Genomic DNA, 13,298 nt, shown 5'->3' on the forward strand with positions numbered 1-13,298 from the left:
CGAAAGAAGCATATACAGTGCTAAATAGCGGGCACGTCCTGTGCTACCGGGGCTTAGCGGATAGAAGAGAACTAGGAGTCGGATTCCTGATTAATAAGAATATAGCTGGTAACATACAGGAATTCTATAGCATTAACGAGAGGGTGGCAGGTCTTGTTGTGAAACTTTATAAGAGGTACAAAATGAAGATTGTACAGGTCTACGCCCCTACATCCAGTCATGATGACCAGGAAGTCGAAAGCTTCTATGAAGACGTGGAATCGGCGGTGGGGAGAGTGAAAACTAAATACACTATACTAATGGGAGACTTTAATGCCAAGGTAGGCAAGAAGCAGGCTGGAGACAAGGCAGTGGGGGAATATGGCATAGACACTAGGAATAGCAGGGGAGAGTTATTAGTAGAGTTTGCGGAAAAGAATAATATGAGGATAATGAATACCTTCTTCCGCAAGCGGGATAGCCGAAAGTGGACGTGGAGGAGCCCGAACGGCGAGACTAGAAATGAAATAGACTTCATACTCTGCGCTAACCCTGGCATCATACACGATGTGGACGTGCTCGGCAAGGTGCGCTGCAGTGACCACAGGATGGTAAGAACTCGAATTAGCCTAGACTTGAGGAGGGAACGGAAGAAACTGGTACATAAGAAGCCGATCAATGAGTTAGCGGTAAGAGGGAAAATAGAGGAATTCCAGATCAAGCTACAGAACAGGTATTCAGCTTTAACTCAGGAAGAGGACCTTAGTGTTCAAGCAATGAACGACAGTCTTGTGGGCATCATTAAGGAGTGTGCAATGGAAGTCTGTGGTAACTCCGTTAGGCAGGATACCAGCAAACTAGCGCAGGAGACGAAAGATCTGATCAAGAAACGCCAATGTATGAAAGTATCTAACCCTACAGCTAGAATAGAACTGGCAGAACTTTCGAAGTTAATCAACAAGCGTAAGACAGCTGACATAAGGAAGTATAATATGGATAGAATTGAACATGCTCTCAGGAGCGGAGGAAGCCTAAAAACAGTGAAGAAGAAACTAGGAATTGGCAAGAATCAGATGTATGCGTTAAGAGACAAAGCCGGCAATATCATTACTAATATGGATGAGATAGTTCAAGTGGCTGAGGAGTTCTACAGAGATTTATACAGTACCAGTGGCACCCACAACGATAATGGAAGAGAAAATAGTCTAGAGGAATTCGAAATCCCGAAGGTAACGCCGGAAGAAGTAAAGAAAGCCTTAGGAGATATGCAAAGGGGGAAGGCAGCTGGGGAGGATCAGGTAACAGCAGATTTGTTGAAGGATGGTGGACAGATTGTTCTAGAGAAACTGGCCACCCTGTATACGCAATGCCTCATGACCTCGAGCGTACCGGAATCTTGGAAGAACGCTAACATAATCCTAATCCATAAGAAAGGGGACGCCAAAGACTTGAAAAATTATAGACCAATCAGCTTACTGTCCGTTGCCTACAAAGTATTTACTAAGGTAATTGCAAATAGAATCAGGAACACCTTAGACTTCTGTCTAGCTTTCATTGATTACGAGAAAGCGTTTGATTCAGTCGAAACCTCAGCAGTCATGGAGGCATTACGGAATCAGGGTGTAGATGAGCCATATGTAAAAATACTGGAAGATATCTATAGCGGCTCCACAGCCACCGTAGTCCTCCATAAAGCAAGCAACAAAATCCCAATAAAGAAAGGCGTCAGGCAGGGAGATACGATATCTCCAATGCTATTCACAGCGTGTTTACAGAAGGTATTCAGAGACCTGGATTGGGAAGAATTGGGGATAAAAGTTAATGGAGAAGACCTTAGTAACTTGCGATTCGCTGATGATATTGCCTTGCTTAGTAACTCAGGGGGACCAATTGCAATGCATGCTCACTGACCTGGAGAGGCAAAGCAGAAGAGTGGGTCTAAAAATTAATATGCAGAAAACTAAAGTAATGCTTAACAGTCTCGGGAGAGAACAGCAATTTACAATAGGCAGCGAGGCACTGGAAGTCGTAAGGGAATACATCTACTTAGGGCAGGTAGTGACGGCGGATCCGGATCATGAGACGGAAATAATCAGAAGAATAAGAATGGGCTGGAGTGCGTTTGGCAGACATTCCCAAATCATGAACAGCAGGTTGCAGTTATCCCTCAAGAGAAAAGTATTTAATAGCTGTGTCTTACCAGTACTCACCTACGGGGCAGAAACATGGAGGCTTACGAAAAGGGTTCTACTCAAATTGAGGACGACACAACGAGCTATGGAAAGAAGAATGATAGGTGTAACGTTAAGGGATAAGAAAAGAGCAGATTGGGTGAGGGAACAAACGCGAGTTAATGACATCTTAGTTGAAATCAAGAAAAAGAAATGGGCATGGGCAGGACATGTAATGAGGAGGGAAGATAACCGATGGTCATTAAGGGTTACGGACTGGATCCCAAGGGAAGGGAAGCGTAGCAGGGGGCGGCAGAAAGTTAGGTGGGCGGATGATATTAAGAAGTTTGCAGGGACGGCATGGCCACAATTAGTACACGACCGGGGTTGTTGGAGAAGCATGGGAGAGGCCTTTGCCCTGCAGTGGGCGTAACCAGGCTGATGATGATGATGATGCAGAGAAATTTAAAGTGTCCATGTACAACTAAAATGTTTGTTGCTTTAGAACACAAGATACTTTTTTTCCCCCGAGTGATAGCAATGGAGCAGTTCGTGGATTTGTGACCAACTTCAGAGCGAAATGACAGCAACATGTCCATTAGACTATAAGCATTAGATAACAACCCAACCAAAGCAAAAACGTTTTCTTAAAGCAGAAATATTGCGAATGTGATATCAGATGTAAGATGCCCTCGTATGCTATGTTCATAAGCAAGTAACCTTTTATCCAAGAATAAAGTTTAAAACAGCACGCAAGACTAGTAAAAGTCAAAATATTCGGCGTCGTAACTGATAACCGTGATTGTCATCACTGGAGCCCCAAAGCAAATACAGCCCCGGGCCCATAATTTCTTCATCCAGCACTGGCTGTAGCTTTTTAACTTTTTAAAATGGGATTTTAACAGGTCAGCCTAGCAGCGCACTTAGCAAACATGATAAGTGTCGAAGAAAATACGTACTCCTGCATAAACAACTCGCCAGAAAGTTGCATGGGCTATCAGTAGGGCTTTATATAAAAAATGAAGCTCGATAGGCAGCGATGTAGAAGTACACTTGGGAAGCTATCACCATTTTCCTCTCACAAGAGCAGATGAGGAAACGTTCCTAGTTTTCCGTGTAAGCGTGAATGTTCGCAAGCAGCGACCTGGCTGCAGGATGCCGAGGAGTGGGCATACTGCACAGATTTAGTCTGTGTGGTCTAAACAAGCTAATGTCACCAACGTAAAAGAAACTACATCGTAATGTTTCAGCTGACCCAGTTCTCAAAGAATTGGTGGCACGAATACAAGACAGCATCCGCCTGTCACATGAAGTTCCCGCATTAGTCCTAGATAACTGCTCCTGTATTTGTTATAAAGCTAAAATATCCACTGACGGAATTCCTTCCCGCTTAATAAACACCACTCACGTGTTCAGTGCTCAACGTTAGGCTGAGCGACTCATTCGCAGGAATTATCAATTCTTCATCGGTTTTCCCCCCTGAAAAAAGAAGACAGGACGTGGGCAAAAGAACACGTCAATCAAGCAAACAGTAACTCCATAACTGCGAATTTGCGCCAGTAAAGGTACTCCAAATTAGCGTTTACTTACAGTATTTAATCACAGCGATGTTGACCGGCGCTTTGGTGGTTGTCATGTATAATTCGTCATTAATTTTGGTTACGTGGTCCATTCTGACTAGCGCACAAACCGCAGCAGCATGCAAGTGAACGAAGCGAAACAAGCACTCAAGCTCAAGCGCTCTTTCCTTAAGTATATTGCACAGACATGGAAGTTGCGAGACACGCACGAATGAGGAAATGTTAATTTTCGTGCCACAGATACGTCACAGAATAAAGAACCAGTAGCGTCACCCTGCGACTCAAAACGAACAAAAAAATACCAAAATGCAAAAGGTCATCTGAAGCGATATAATTAAATAGTACAAATAATTAAAATCTACTTATTAGCTTTCAGTTTAAGAATTCCGTTTGTAATATGGATATTAAAGACAGCATAAGGTAATAAAGCGAAGTGGCGGGAATTTTAGCGCGACCGTTGGGCAGACCATTGGCAGCTCTTAATTCTATGATTGGCAGACAGAACGCTCAGCACGCGACAGTTTAACGGCTGAAGCGCTTCTACGTGTAGGTGTTCTGTAGTTTCAGCTGTTGCAGTGTGTAGCAAGGCGCGAGCATCGCGGTGCGACTTCACCGCTGCGGAGTTTGGAGGCCCTGTACACTTTCCACCGAAGTGCGTTCTTCACCTTTCTTCTATATTTTTTAAATAGCATTAACGGTTTTCCGCGATAGCCATGTAGCGTTTTCCTTTCTATTTCTTTCCCCCTCTTTTCAGTTGTAGTCATGGCACTTGCCCCAGCACACTTCCGTGGTTTAGTAGAAGAAGAGACAAAGCGTTTGACAAGCATGTGCCGTTACTGGGAAACTGTTGCTGCTTCTGAACCCGACGTATCCGAGGACGGTAAGTACAGTGAACTTTCACTTGAGTGAGCTTCAAGGGACCTAGGGAAGCAGTTCACTCACTGAAAGTTCACTAAACTGAATATTCACTAGAATATGGAACAGCATAGAGCACAGCAGACATCCAGTCAAAGTGTAAAATGCAATTTACGGAGTTTGTAATTCAATATATATGAATTGCGTAGCAGTTACGCTGCTGCCTATCTCATTTTGAAAAAAAGAAAGAAAATGTCATTTTTCCCTGGTGCTCCTTAAGCGCAAGAAGTAACAAAGCTGTCCAGAGAGTGCGTTTTTGTGCACTTCCTCTGGCACAGGTTGTTGCTGAGACTCGAAGTCTCGCAACTTTCCAAGACATCCTACAGCCTCGGCTAGAGTTACAGGATTTGAATTTGCCTCTGCCATTGCATCTTCCTCGTCGCACTCTTCCCTTTGGGACGAACAAGAAATTATTTCCAGATGCGATAGTTGAGCACAGGTAACGAGCTCACTGCCACACTGCACATAGTGTTCAAACGAAGCGTCGCTGTCAACATCCAGCTGGTGACACACCTCTGTCCACATACCGGGTTTGAGCACTTTCACTGCACAGAGGGGAAAGGCAGGATTTATGCTAGCAGTTTCTGATTGTTGGTGTTACGCCTCCGGGGGGGTGATTTGGGGGTGGTGAGCATCAGCTGCGCCAGCGCTGCCGAGTGCAAAACTTTGAACTGATTTCAAAAATGAGCCTGCGTCCACAGATCAAGTTCGTCAACTGAAGTATTCGCTATTCAGAAAGTAGTTTGATATATTTTTGCATAGAATACATAGAAGTACCGCCGGGGATTTTCTAAAAGTTCGTTATGAAATATTCATTAAACTGACGTTCGTACAACTTGAGAGTTTACTGTAATACTATCTCTGCTCGTCGTACATCTTTGCCAAGCCCAGGAATACATTATGACGCTTTTCTCACAGTCTCCTGACAAACTTGTCATGCAGTGTTTTAATCAGTGCATGCCTGACAATCTAAAGTATGCCAGCAGGCACTAAGTTCTCCATTGCATTTTGCAGTGATAAAGCCTACCATTTTCGAATTATTAGCATGCTGTAGGAATAGCCACAACTTTCATGTGACATGCTTATGCTTATAAAGGTGTTTGACTAACTGCTCATTTCCAGCACAAGGTTACATAAGGAGTGCAACAGGACAAGCGAAGTTGCTCATCACCGAGCGGTTTGCACAGTTCACTGGATTGATTCACATTTGTGAGAACAACGTCGGGGAAAAGAAAACCACTTGCGAAGACCTTCAAGGTTTCTGGGACATGGTTTACCTCCAGGTACATGGTGTCCTTGCAAAGTTTGTGCCGATGCCAGTAGTCAATTTATGGAAAAGGTGCAAAGCCTGTGAACTGACTGTCGGAGCTCAAATTCTTGTGCACTAAGATAATAACTTAGACAGTTACTCACATGTTAACATGCATTGTTTATGTTAAGGCTTGAATGTTCCTGCCATTGAGTTATACTGTTGAAGTTGCACAATTTTGTATCGTATGGTTTACGTCGTGCAAATGCTCACAGTAAACACAGGAATTTTCTTGAAATAGAGGTAGTAGGGATGGCTAAGAAATATTGTAACACCATGCAGTATAGCTACTTATAAGGTCCGCGGTAATAAAAACAATGTTGAACCTTTAGAGGGACAAAATAAGTAGAATTTAGCATGTAGTACTGTACAGTGGGCACAAAGTACTTTGCATTGTAATGAATCAAAATTTTTAAATAATGCCGTTATATTTGCATCTCATGTTTCAAGCACATAACACCACTGTTCTGTTTTCAGGTAGAGGATGTTCAGAAGAAGTTTGATCAGCTTACTAAAATGCAAGAAAATGCATGGCAACTTGGTCAATGGGAAGATGCTGACAAAACAAACGTGCCAAACATTGGATTAAAAGCTAATAATGTGAGTTTTTTTTTTAAATTATTCTAGTAGTTACAGTTGCTAGGTTATTTCCGTACTTCAATGCGTATGGTGCCCACGAAGCTATCACACAGAACTGAAATGCAACTTGCCACGGTAGGTTAGTGCCTATGGTGTTGTGCTGCTGAACTCGACGTCGCCATTTCAGTCTTGGCCATGGCTGCTGCATTTTGATGGGAGCAAAATGCAAAACCGGTTGTGTACTTAGACTGAGGTGCACAGTAAAAAAAAACTCCAGCTGGGTCAAAACTAAACCACTATAGTGTGTCTTATTATCATAGCAAGGTTTTGGCTTTTAAAACCTCAGGATTTATTTATTATTCGCTTTTTTTGAGAACTGAAATCTATTTGCTCTACAAATTTGTCATTCGTGCACCTTGAGCATTTTGCTCCTTGAAGCTCTCATATTTGCATATTTGTTTGCATAAAACTGTAGCTAAAGGTAAATGTGCTCATTAAACTAATGTGTATGACTGGATTACTTCATATTATGGGCATACAATGATTCTCTACTTAAATATGTATTGAGTAATTCTTACTGACGTGACATTTAATACTATTTTTTTATATTCACCTTGACTTTAAAATCGCTACAGCATGTGTGGGGGGCTCATATCATGCAAGCAACACAATCTTGCACATGAAACCTTGCATGCATTGTTCACTTGGGAGCCCCACAGTTAGTTGAGTGCGCATTTCCACCTGGAAAACCTGTTATGTGCATTCTTTGAGAAGCAAATTAAATTAAGCTTACCTTTCTCCTTTGCCCATTTTGTCATTTCTTACAGGTGGAAAAATCTGTGGTGTTCGATTCTGCTTTATATAAAACTCTTCCAAATATATGTAAACTGTCTTTCCATTTCTATAAACTGCTTATGCACACACACTCTTTGATATTGCAGTGATAGAGATGCTGCACAAAATTGTCGTTTATCGCATGTATTGTGCCATGCTGCTGCTCCGAATGTTCGAGCAGAGAAAAAAAAAATGTTCCACTTTGTTGGCGCTTAAGTATAACAGCATATCTCAGGCAGGGCCCAGGACCCCCCTCCCTTTCTGGATCCACCAGTGTGTAGGGAGAATGTGGCAGTGCCGTGGGGAAGTCCAAATAATCGGAGCAGGTGCAAAAATTGATCAGTGACGGATATATTGCAGTTGACTGAAATAAACTCTTTTCTTCTTGTTTACTGTTATTGACACCTATTTGTCACCATGACCGCTTCGGTGGCACATGATTTCTCGCTACAAGTGCTGGATATTTGCGGTCACTTCGTGATCCATCAGTGGTATCTATATGCCTTTTATTAGTGTTTTACATTCGCTTTATTAGTTTAGAAATGATCATTTTATATAATTATGGTGACAGACAACTGAGTGCTCAGCTGCTTGATCCCCCTTTGCATACGGTGCATTTTGTTAAGACTAGGCAGCCTGTACATGGAGCACACAAAAAATTCAAAAACAGGACAAGTAGGCATGGACGCACAAGCTACACAACATAGATGCTATTCCAGCTATCTATGCCTGCAAGGACAACAAAAATAGCGTCCTTGAATCGGGTGGCTGTACACATCAACTTGTGGACATGACTTTAGCAGATGAAAGGGATAAAGAATCCAGCGACAGCTTGGGAGGAGTGAACTCTTCATTGAAATGTATTGAATTCTGGAGTTTTATGTGCCAAAACCATATTTATTGGAATGCAGAATTACCTGTGAATTCAGGTTACTCTGCATTTGTCTTCATTCAACAGTAAGTTGCATCATAGCATTCAGAGGGTACTAACATTCAGCGTCTATTACCGTTAACTGCATATGGAGATTTGCACCAGAGCAGTAAGTTATGCTCCAAAAGGTCAAGTGCCACTTCCATGACTGGTATTGTTTTGTTCTTCATGGAGCAAAACAGTTTGAAATGTTTGTGTACCAGTTGGCATCGCTAAAGTCGTGATCAGTTAACAAAGACCCCCCTGTTCTCTTGCAGGTGAAGACCACAAAACCTGCAGCAAAAAAATTTGTGCCCACAGCGATGCAAAAAGCAAGGATTGCAGCATCGCGAAAGCGTCTCGCTGAAGCAAAAGCTCGCATAGCTACCAGTGCTCAAGCATCTGCTGGAATTGCTGACAAAGAGAATGCTGTCCTCTTCGAAGCACCAAACTTCTTTGTTGTATCAAGCCCTGCTCGACCGAAGCAAAATAGTTAGTGTTAAAGTGTTATTTGTCCTGTAAATTTTTCCTTCAAGCATATTTTATTATAGTTTTGCCTAAACTGAAATTATCAGCATGGTATAAAAGTGCACACCTGCTTTCATACATGTTATCACGGGTTTGCACTTTCGTGCATAGAGTCCACATGGCAATAAAGACATGCTGCATACAAGTCTCGCAAAGTGCGATCACAAAAATAACTGAATGTTGTCATAGGCAGTTTTGGGCAAAATTGTACAATTGTGCAAGAATTTCTTTAAAGGGACACTAAAGAGAAAAATAATTTCAGCTGCATTAGTAAATTACTTTCCTACAGTAGCAAAGAAAAACAAGCGATTCTTATATGGAAAATGAGACTTTTGGTGACACCCCCTTCAAGTTCTGCAATGTCATGGATTTCAAAGCGTGTGCTTGGGCCTGGTTAATTTTTTCAGTGTTAAAGATGGACTACCTTTTATTCTGAAAGAGCCATACTTACGTCGCGATGCTGTAAAGTTAATGAAACTCTTTTTGGAATAATATTGAGTCAGCCCAAAGTGCTGTAGTGCAACAGGTCAGAATGGTCTGTGGTGAAAATTTTGGCAACCATATGCACTGTCTTTGGCTTCGTAAGCAGGAAACTGCCACATAATGTTGCATTTATAATGGTGGAGTATTTTCTTGGAACCCTGCGCCTCTTATTGCCTGTGGTGCACCATTATACTTAATGATTGCAGTATAACTGCTTCATTCAATGTGCTTCAGCATGTAAAAAAAAAAAATTTGCATGCCACACCGAACAACAGGTTTGATATTTACATGTCAACTCAATTTTTCAGAAACAAGATGCCCTCAAGGAACACCAAGAAGCCTTCAAAAATCTCCAAAACAAAAGGATTTTTCACCACTTGTGTGTGTTACACAATCGGCAAAAAAAGTGCTCCTTCAACATAACTGATCTGACAAAAAAAAAAAGCTCTCCTGCATAAATGAGCGAGCACCTTTATCCATTTTATTGGGCGTCAACAAAAATATTGCATATAATTGCTACAGAACAATTGTTTCAAGGCATAAAGTTTATGCAACACCAAAGCACATAGCAAGATTTACTTATGCTCATATTCACTTTCCATGTCTTTCCAAATAAATGCTTGTTTGTCTGCACTCATGTTGTCTTGTGTCGCACCCCCCCCCCCCCTTTTTTTTGTGCACAGTCTTCAAGTAGTCGGGGGGGGGGGGGGGGGGGACAACAGTTTTCTATGCTACTAATCAAAAGTTTTGCAGCAAGCATTAAAAAAAAACTTACACCTTGGCCATGCCACACTTGGACATTAATAACTGCTTTTAAAGTGCAGAAAAATTCTTCAATTGAAAATTTTGCGTTTTACTTGTGCATATCAGAAATGTGGTCTTTTTTTTTTTTTTTGTGGCTTTGTGCTGTCCAGGCTCTTGCCTGTTGCAAGCATAATAAAAATGTGTTCTGATGTTTACAAAGGAATGCAATTTGATGGCTTTTGCAGCTTGCAGTTTAGAATTATCAACTATATTTTTAACACCAATTACCAACAGGTTAACTTCAGTGCAAAGGGGAGTTAACATATGTTGCTTTAAAAGTAAACAAGAGGAAAATGTCTGGTTTAATATAACAAAGATGTATCAGGCTTATTAGTTTAGGGAAACAAAAAAGCAACATACTAGATGTAGATACAAAAAGTACTCTGGGGCTAAGTTCAGGTGTAAAAATCTGTTGCAATAACTTTATACACTCGGCTGTCATTATTTTCTACAAGGTACTGGTAGAAGTGACGTCAATTCTTCCTGCAAAAGATAAAAATGCATATAAAAATTATCTGGGTCGTTACAGGGGGCGTCGCAGACAGCAAAGATCAATACGGATAGCAATCATATTAGATGAGTGTTTATGTACAAAGCCAAGTATGGCCCACTGTACCCTTGGGCTAAACACAGTACCTGTCACAGACATGCAAGTGCTTTCGTGTCAAAGAATGGAAAAGGAATAGTTTCAGAAATAATCACATTTTCAAATTATCTGGGTCATTACAGGTGGCATCACAGACAGCACAAGATCAATACAGATAGCAATCAGAATGAGTGTTTGTGTACAAAGCCAAGTATGGCTCACTGTACCCTTAAGCTAAGCACAGTATTTGTCACAGACATGCAAGTGCTTTCTTGTCAAACAATGGAAAAAGAACAGTTTCAGAAATAATCACATTTTCAAATTATCTGGGTCATTACAGGTGGCATCACAGACAGCACAAGATCAATACAGATAGCAATCAGAATCAGAAGGTTTGTGTACAAAGCCAAGTATGGCTCACTGTACCCTTGGGCTAAACACAGTACCTGTCACAGACATGCAAGTGCTTTCTTGTCAAACAATGGAAAAGGAATAGTTTCAGAAATAATCACATTTGCAAATTATCTGGGTCATTACAGGTGGCATCACAGACAGCACAAGATCAATACAGATAGCAATCAGAATGAGTGTTTGTATACAAAGCCAAGTATGGCTCACTGTACCCTTAAGCTAAGCACAGTATTTGTCACAGACATGCAAGTGTTTTCTTGTCAAACAATGCAAAAGGAATAGTATGAGAAATAATCACATTTGCAAAGGCACTCTAGAACAAAATCTTCAATATGTTCCATATTGAGAGCTAATGCTACATTCGAAATTAAAGAAAAATCATGCTGCTGCATCATTTTTAACAACACAAAGGTAGCTATTAATGTAGCTAAATTATACTTGCAAAAAAAAAATTTGGGCTTAACATAAGGCTGGCACAGTGGCAAACTAAATACTTAACATATAAGAATATATCACTGCTTGCACGTAAAGCATCCACTTGTTCGTATGGCACACATTTATTGAAACATTTGATTACTTCTTAAGTAAAGCAGTATTCCCACACACAAAGCAACTGCATTATAAACACCAGTTCCAAGCAGACATGGTCAGATAAGGCTGGAACGGTAGTCTTGCAGAAGGCCACAACTGTGAACAAAGTTTGCGGGTTTCTATGTACTGGCGCTGTGCTCAGTCACAATGGCCCACTGCAAAACTGGGTCCTTGCTGTCAACAAAGGTGATAACAGCTCTAACATACAGGAGCTTAAGTGCTCTGGCAACAACAGTGGCCATTACAGTTCTGTGACAGACTCACATTTTCATCGCTGCACTAAATGAAAGATAATCACTTGCTTGTGGCTGCCATGGCCTTTGCAAGCTGAATGCCTAATTTATGCGGCCTCGTACCACCAGAGACCAGTTTCTTTACCTCTGAGCTGCTCAGCAGCATACAATGCTGTGCAACTAAACGGCTCTTGGTGGCTTCTGTGGCTGCAGCACAAGTGCCACATGAAGCATCATCAACGATAACGGTCCTGTACCCCAACTGTATAGCGTGCAATGCTGTGGAGGCCACACAAACATCATACGCTATTCCACAAATAACAACATCAGTGATTCCATGTGCCTTCAGCTCTTTGTCGAGACTAGTGCACGAGCGTTTGTCATTATCCCAGAATGCAGAGTAGCTGTCCACATCTGGGCTTGTGCCTTTGCGGATTATCAGTGCATTGTCACGCACTCTGAGGTCTTTGTGCAGCTCTGCCCCCCAGGTATCTTGTATACAATGTGCTGGCCACAGGGTTTGCTCAATGCAACCAGTGCAGCATATGGCATCGGCAAACATCACAGTATCAAAAACCTTGGCATCTCCAGCATTCACTTTGCTACTGGCATGGAAAGGTCGGCAGTCCTTGTTTTCATAAAATGAAATGTGGTCTTTTGGGTGCCAGTCTTGTGAATACACAATTAGTTTCCATGGGACATTTTCTACAAGGTCATTAATAATGGGCACAATGCCTTCGGGGTCCCTGTTTTCAGCAAGATTTTTCACTGAAAGACTTCCAGTGATGAAATCATTCTGTACATCAACAACAATAAAAGCCCACTTTGGGTGTAGTACAACTTCCACCCATTGTGTCCAGAATGTTTCAAATTCTGAAAAATCTATTTTTCCATCATGGTTACGATCAAATGTCTCAAACAGCAGAGTAACTGCATGTTGTTTATCACTGGTTTGTAGCTCATCAAAGTCGGTGAAAAGCGAGCTCAGAAAAGCAGAAAAAGCTTCCTTGGATAACATGTCCGGTTGGCCGGCTGCAAGCTCAGTGAACCACTCCTTCGGTGATTTGCAGCCACTGTCAAATTCCAGCTTGCTCATCATGAAGGGCGACTACTTGCTATACCATCAACGTAGTCACCTAAAAAGAAAAACTGCATGCCGTTACAGTTCATAGAGAGGCAATTCAGTCAACAACAATGCAATGGGAAAAGCAAGCGCAAGAATACTTAATACAGTTGCACTCATGCATGCACACAGTTGCACAAATGCAACATAGAAATATCTGCTCAGAGCATGGCATACCATTGAGAATATATAAGTATATGTATTGTTAAATGAACTGTAAAAAAAAAAGTTATATTAGAGTCTACTAAACATTAGCCCTATC

At 41.6% G+C, this 13,298-nt stretch overlaps 3 protein-coding genes across 16 annotated transcripts in view; 1 reads left to right on the plus strand and 2 right to left on the minus strand.

Annotated features, from left to right (window-relative positions):
• Positions 1-4,004, minus strand: part of Mvd (mevalonate diphosphate decarboxylase) — a 116,308-nt gene extending 112,304 nt beyond the window's left edge. For 2 of the 6 annotated variants that reach the window (XM_075700886.1, XM_075700873.1), the window contains exons 1-2: positions 3,741-3,997; positions 3,559-3,629 (exon numbers count right to left, since the gene is read on the minus strand). In XM_075700886.1, the coding sequence (XP_075557001.1) occupies positions 3,559-3,629; positions 3,741-3,822 (153 nt within the window). In that variant the 5' untranslated portion in view covers positions 3,823-3,997. Of the gene's footprint in view, positions 1-3,558; positions 3,630-3,740 lie in introns of all 6 variants that reach the window. The other 4 variants (XM_075700865.1, XM_075700885.1, XM_075700883.1 and 1 more) reach the window with 4 other exon arrangements.
• A 154-nt stretch (positions 4,005-4,158) lies between these two features.
• Positions 4,159-9,921, plus strand: LOC142589272 (disks large-associated protein 5-like). Of its 2 annotated transcripts, none has more exons than XM_075700901.1 (6): positions 4,159-4,382; positions 4,450-4,610; positions 5,768-5,928; positions 6,432-6,554; positions 8,556-8,769; positions 9,597-9,921. In XM_075700901.1, exons 2-6 carry the CDS (start codon positions 4,493-4,495, stop codon positions 9,713-9,715), a joined length of 735 nt encoding a protein of 244 aa, XP_075557016.1. In that variant the 5' UTR covers positions 4,159-4,382; positions 4,450-4,492; the 3' UTR covers positions 9,716-9,921. The 2 variants fall into 2 exon arrangements, with proteins under 2 accessions (XP_075557016.1, XP_075557015.1); XM_075700900.1 differs by having other exon boundaries at positions 4,161-4,382; positions 4,485-4,610.
• Naam (Nicotinamide amidase) overlaps positions 9,748-13,298 on the minus strand; it is a 54,229-nt gene continuing 50,678 nt past the window's right edge. For 7 of the 8 annotated variants that reach the window (XM_075700888.1, XM_075700894.1, XM_075700893.1 and 4 more), the window contains one exon: positions 9,748-13,049. In XM_075700888.1, the coding sequence (XP_075557003.1) occupies positions 11,975-13,012 (1,038 nt within the window). In that variant the 5' untranslated portion in view covers positions 13,013-13,049 and the 3' untranslated portion in view covers positions 9,748-11,974. Of the gene's footprint in view, positions 13,063-13,298 lie in introns of all 8 variants that reach the window. The other variant, XM_075700889.1, reaches the window with a different exon arrangement.

This window comes from Dermacentor variabilis, chromosome 1 (genome assembly GCF_050947875.1).
Source record: "Dermacentor variabilis isolate Ectoservices chromosome 1, ASM5094787v1, whole genome shotgun sequence".
In the NCBI taxonomy this organism is placed as follows: domain Eukaryota; kingdom Metazoa; phylum Arthropoda; class Arachnida; order Ixodida; family Ixodidae; genus Dermacentor; species Dermacentor variabilis.

What these genes read in the sequence shown, in the direction of transcription:
- LOC142589272 (XM_075700901.1), top strand. Translation starts at nt 4,493, where the DNA reads ATGGCACTTGCCCCAGCACACTTCCGTGGTTTAGTAGAAGAAGAGACA. An exon ending in TTGGATTAAAAGCTAATAAT is followed by an intron (nt 6,555 to 8,555) that starts GTGAGTTTTTTT and finishes GTTCTCTTGCAG; the next exon opens with GTGAAGACCACAAAACCTGC. An exon ending in TGCTCGACCGAAGCAAAATA is followed by an intron (nt 8,770 to 9,596) that starts GTTAGTGTTAAA and finishes TCAATTTTTCAG; the next exon opens with AAACAAGATGCCCTCAAGGA.